Genomic DNA, 4138 nt, shown 5'->3' with positions numbered 1-4138 from the left:
TTTAAACTCTGTGAATGTTTCTTCAGCAGCAGTTAACGGCTCGTTGATAAACTCGTTTAGAGAAACAGTCGAACATTCAACCAAACAGACCATGCGCCATTTCTTTGTCTTCTTCTTCTTTGGGATTGTATGACTGTCGTTCATTCATGTCATTGCTCACTACCGCCACCTTGTGGATCTTACGATCAGCACATCGAAAGATTTCTCATACAGTGCCAGTTCTCTTGAAAGACGTAAAATCTTTGCTTCCACTTTAGCTAAATAAAACAAGACAATATTAGTATTCCAGTTTTCCACAAATCCAGAGTTAATATTGTCTTCTGATTCGTATCTCCTACATCCCGCAACATGTTTCACAGTTTCTTCACTCCACAGATCAGAACCTTTCCTATAGTTTCCGTATATCCACAATGATCGCTGCTGCCTTGTTCGGAGTTACCGCTGGTTCCGCCCATCCTGTGGCTTATTGAGAGCCGATCAGCACCGGCTTGTTCACTGAATTGTGCGGTGCTGGTGGTCGAGTGTAAAAGACTTTTACCGGTTTTATCTATTTGATTTTTCTACCGGTATTTTAATAATAGTTTGTATTTTTTTCTTTTTTAGCTCTGAGGATTGAAGGTGGTGCGTTTGGCCCAGATGGTGGCGCCCCCTGTTGCTGTGGCTGTCCCGTGATCAACATAAATCGATGGAGGGAAATCCAACGAGTGTGTGACGTCACGGTGTTTGGTGATTCTTTGCTTGGGAGCCTCCGATCCAGAACCTGTCAGCACCTACCGCCAAGCCTCGGCAACTCAGCTTAGTTTTTCCTAACTTCTTCTCATTTACATAGAAGTATTATTTAATTTTACTGTTTTTATTTTAATAAATTATTATAACTTTGAAACAGTGTCTATTGCAGTTCACTCTAAATTTCCCCTCTCGCTGCTCCTCTTTTTATTCAGACTTGGGAAACCCTAGTTACAGAAGTTAACAGCTGCTAGAAAAAGCAAATTAAAGTAAGATAAATGAGGACATATGAAAATAAGAAATTTAAAATCTAACAAATAGCTAAAAATGCAATTTATACCAGGTGAGTCTTTCTCCCCTACAATGTGGACCAGTACCAGTACTGGACTGATTCTGATCCTTCAAATGATTTTAACATAACTTAGAAGTTGATGTAAAAATAATGTTTGTTTTGGGCACAAAATGATTATGCTCAGCAGCAAACAACAAATCACCAACTACAGCATAGAGCAGCTCATCCATGTAGCAGCTATGTAGCCTGACGTAAAAACATTTTGCTAGACAATGTCAAACATTGAGAAGTTTAAGTTATTGTTATCAAACCTTATCAAACACGGAGTTTTGAAGCCAAAAGTACCTGAGAAATATACAGAGCCAACCATGAGAATCAACTCATTTAAAGTTTAAACTCAGTTTCACACAAACACAAAGACCCTATAAATGTTGGGCTGTTGAACTGGACCATTCAAGCTAATTTTCTGTTAGCAGCTTTACAAATCTTTTACATGACATTACCAAGACACATTAAAACAAACCTTTATCTTGGCTTTTTTCTATTCTTCCTCTTTTCTCCCTCCCTGAAGGATAAGTCCTTTTTGGAGACATTGTTTTGCTGACTTGTCTTCTGACCGGAGCTTTTCACGTTTGGATGAGGCTCATGTTACCAGCGAAGCGTGCGGTACCTACCGCGGCCACCAGGGGCCGCCAAGAGCATATTGTTTCTTTCTATCAATAAAATAATAATTTCTACATACATTATCAAATATATATTATTGTAAAAACAAACCACTTCATAGTGAAATTGTGTGGTTTTGATATTATGACAGAAATTATTACTAAGAAAAATAAATTAAATCAGCTCCACTGAGGGGGCCCCCTAGTGGCCCTGGGGCCCTTAGTGGCTGCTTGGTTTGCTATTGCCTTGTGCCGGCTCTGGCAATGAAAGCAGGAAAATTAATTTGTGGTGAATCTTGCATTTTCTTTAAAGTACAAATCCATTTTATTTCATTTGAAAAGATTTTAATCAGAGTAAAACTGGTTAATATAATTTGAAAGAAAACTCAATCTCATTTTACTTTAAAGACAAAACTATCGCAAATATTTTTTTCAGATTTAAAAAAAAACCCCACTCAATTCTGTACATTCTAGTTTTGATTTTAAAAACTACAAAAATAAACCCCACAAACTCTCTCTATTGTACAGAATAATACAAATCAATCCCTCAAGTCCAATCATGTGAGAATGTTCTGGAAGGGAGTCCATGTCCGGTCAAACTCTGTTAATGCATGAAATAGTCAGTGGGCCCCCAAGCCTCTTCATCTATCAGCATCAGTACTGGCACTCCTCAGGGCTGTGTGCTGAGCCCTCTGCTCTTCACGTTGTACACACACAACATACAGTTTGACATAAACTGTATGTTAATACAATAACATACAGTTTATCATCATTGTTTTTTAATACAGAATATGCCAAAAAAAACAAGAAAGCATCTCTGAAGGAAAATGTGTCATGGTTGCACATCTCCAAGAATCCAAATGATCACATTTAACAAATACAACAATTTTCAGCTTTATAGACATGAAACCCCTCCAGTCTTTCATTCTAGTTTTAAACCAAATCAGTTCTATAGTGAACCTCAACATAGAACATGTATGGAAAATACTTCTACTGCTTTTCACCTGTGTGACGCCTCAAGTGGTGAATTAAACTCACCTTGTGACGAAAACTTTCTCCACAGGTCACACATGAAAATGGTTTTTCACCAGTGTGAATCATCATGTGCCGACTTAAATGCTGTTTATCACTAAAACTTTTTCCACAGTTCACACATGAAAATGGTTTTTCACCAGTGTGAATCATCATGTGCAGAGTTAAATGCTGTTTTTGACTAAAACTTTTTTCACAGTTCACACATGAAAATGGTTTTTCACCAGTGTGAATCATCATGTGACGACTTAAATGCTGTTTATAACCAAAACTTTTTCCACAGGTCACACATGAAAACGGCTTTTCACCAGTGTGAATCATAATGTGCTGAGTTAAATTCTGTTTTTGACTAAAACCTTTTCCACAGTTCACACATGAAAACGGCTTTTCACCAGTGTGAATCTTCATGTGCTGAGTTAAAACCTGTTTTTGACAAAAACCTTTTCCACAGGTCACACATGAAAACGGCTTTTCACCAGTGTGAATCTTCATGTGCCGAGTTAAAACCTGTTTTTGACAAAAACCTTTTCCACAGGTCACACATGAAAACGGCTTTTCACCAGTGTGAATCATCATATGTTCAGTTAAACTAAGTTTTCGACTAAAACCTTGTCCACAGTTCACACATGAAAACGGCTTTTCACCAGTGTGAATCATCATGTGTTCAGTTAAACTAAGTTTTCGACTAAAACCTTTTCCACAATTCACACATGAAAACGGCTTTTCACCAGTGTGAATCATCATGTGCTCAGTTAAACTAAGTTTTCGACTAAAACTTTTTCCACAATTCACACATGAAAACGGCTTTTCACCAGTGTGAATCATCATGTGCCGAGTTAAATGCTGTTTTTGACTAAAACTTTTTCCACATTTCACACATGAAAACGGCTTTTCACCAGTGTGAATCATCATGTGCCGAGTTAAGTCCCGTTTTTGACTAAAACTTTTTCCACAGTTCACACATGAAAACGGCTTTTCACCTGTGTGAATCATCATGTGCAGAGTTAAATTAACTTTTTGACTAAAACGTTTTCCACAGTTCACACATGAAAACGGCTTTTCACCCGTATGAGTTCTCATGTGAGCATCAAAAGCAGATTTGAAAGCAAAACACTTTTTACAGATGTCACATGAGAAAGGTTTTCTTCTTTCCTGATTTTGGTTCTTAGCTTCCTGGAAGATGACTTGGTTCCTGTTTGGTTCTGATTCAGTGTGGTCTGTTTGCTCATCAACAGGAACCAACATGCAGGTATCAGTCTCCTGTTTTAATTCAATCTGTTCTTCAGCCTGACTGCAGTAAACTTCTTTCTCTTCCACTTTTATCTGATGATCTTCTGGCTCTTCCTGTTCTTGTTTCACCTGCACAGGTTCTAACTCCTCCTGGTCCAGAGTGGATCTCCTCTCCTGGTTATAAACGTTACACTTC

At 37.9% G+C, this 4138-nt stretch overlaps 1 protein-coding gene across 1 annotated transcript; it reads right to left on the bottom strand.

The window, feature by feature from the left end:
* Nucleotides 1–2549: 2549 nt before the first annotated feature.
* LOC111608000 (gastrula zinc finger protein XlCGF8.2DB-like) lies at nucleotides 2550–3696 on the bottom strand (the record flags this gene model as incomplete). The annotated part of the gene is made up of 2 exons (XM_023330149.1): nucleotides 2550–3152; nucleotides 3489–3696. Coding segments are annotated over 2 exons (690 nt in total), but the record flags the coding sequence as incomplete, so codon positions are not given.
* Between the last annotated feature and the right edge of the window lie 442 nt (nucleotides 3697–4138).

The sequence above is a fragment of the Xiphophorus maculatus genome, unplaced genomic scaffold (genome assembly GCF_002775205.1).
Source record: "Xiphophorus maculatus strain JP 163 A unplaced genomic scaffold, X_maculatus-5.0-male Unplaced_Scaffold_BN230, whole genome shotgun sequence".
Taxonomy (NCBI): Eukaryota; Metazoa; Chordata; class Actinopteri; order Cyprinodontiformes; family Poeciliidae; genus Xiphophorus; species Xiphophorus maculatus.
The sequence above is the reverse complement of the archived record's forward strand: the minus strand, read 5'-3'. Positions and strand labels throughout refer to the sequence as shown.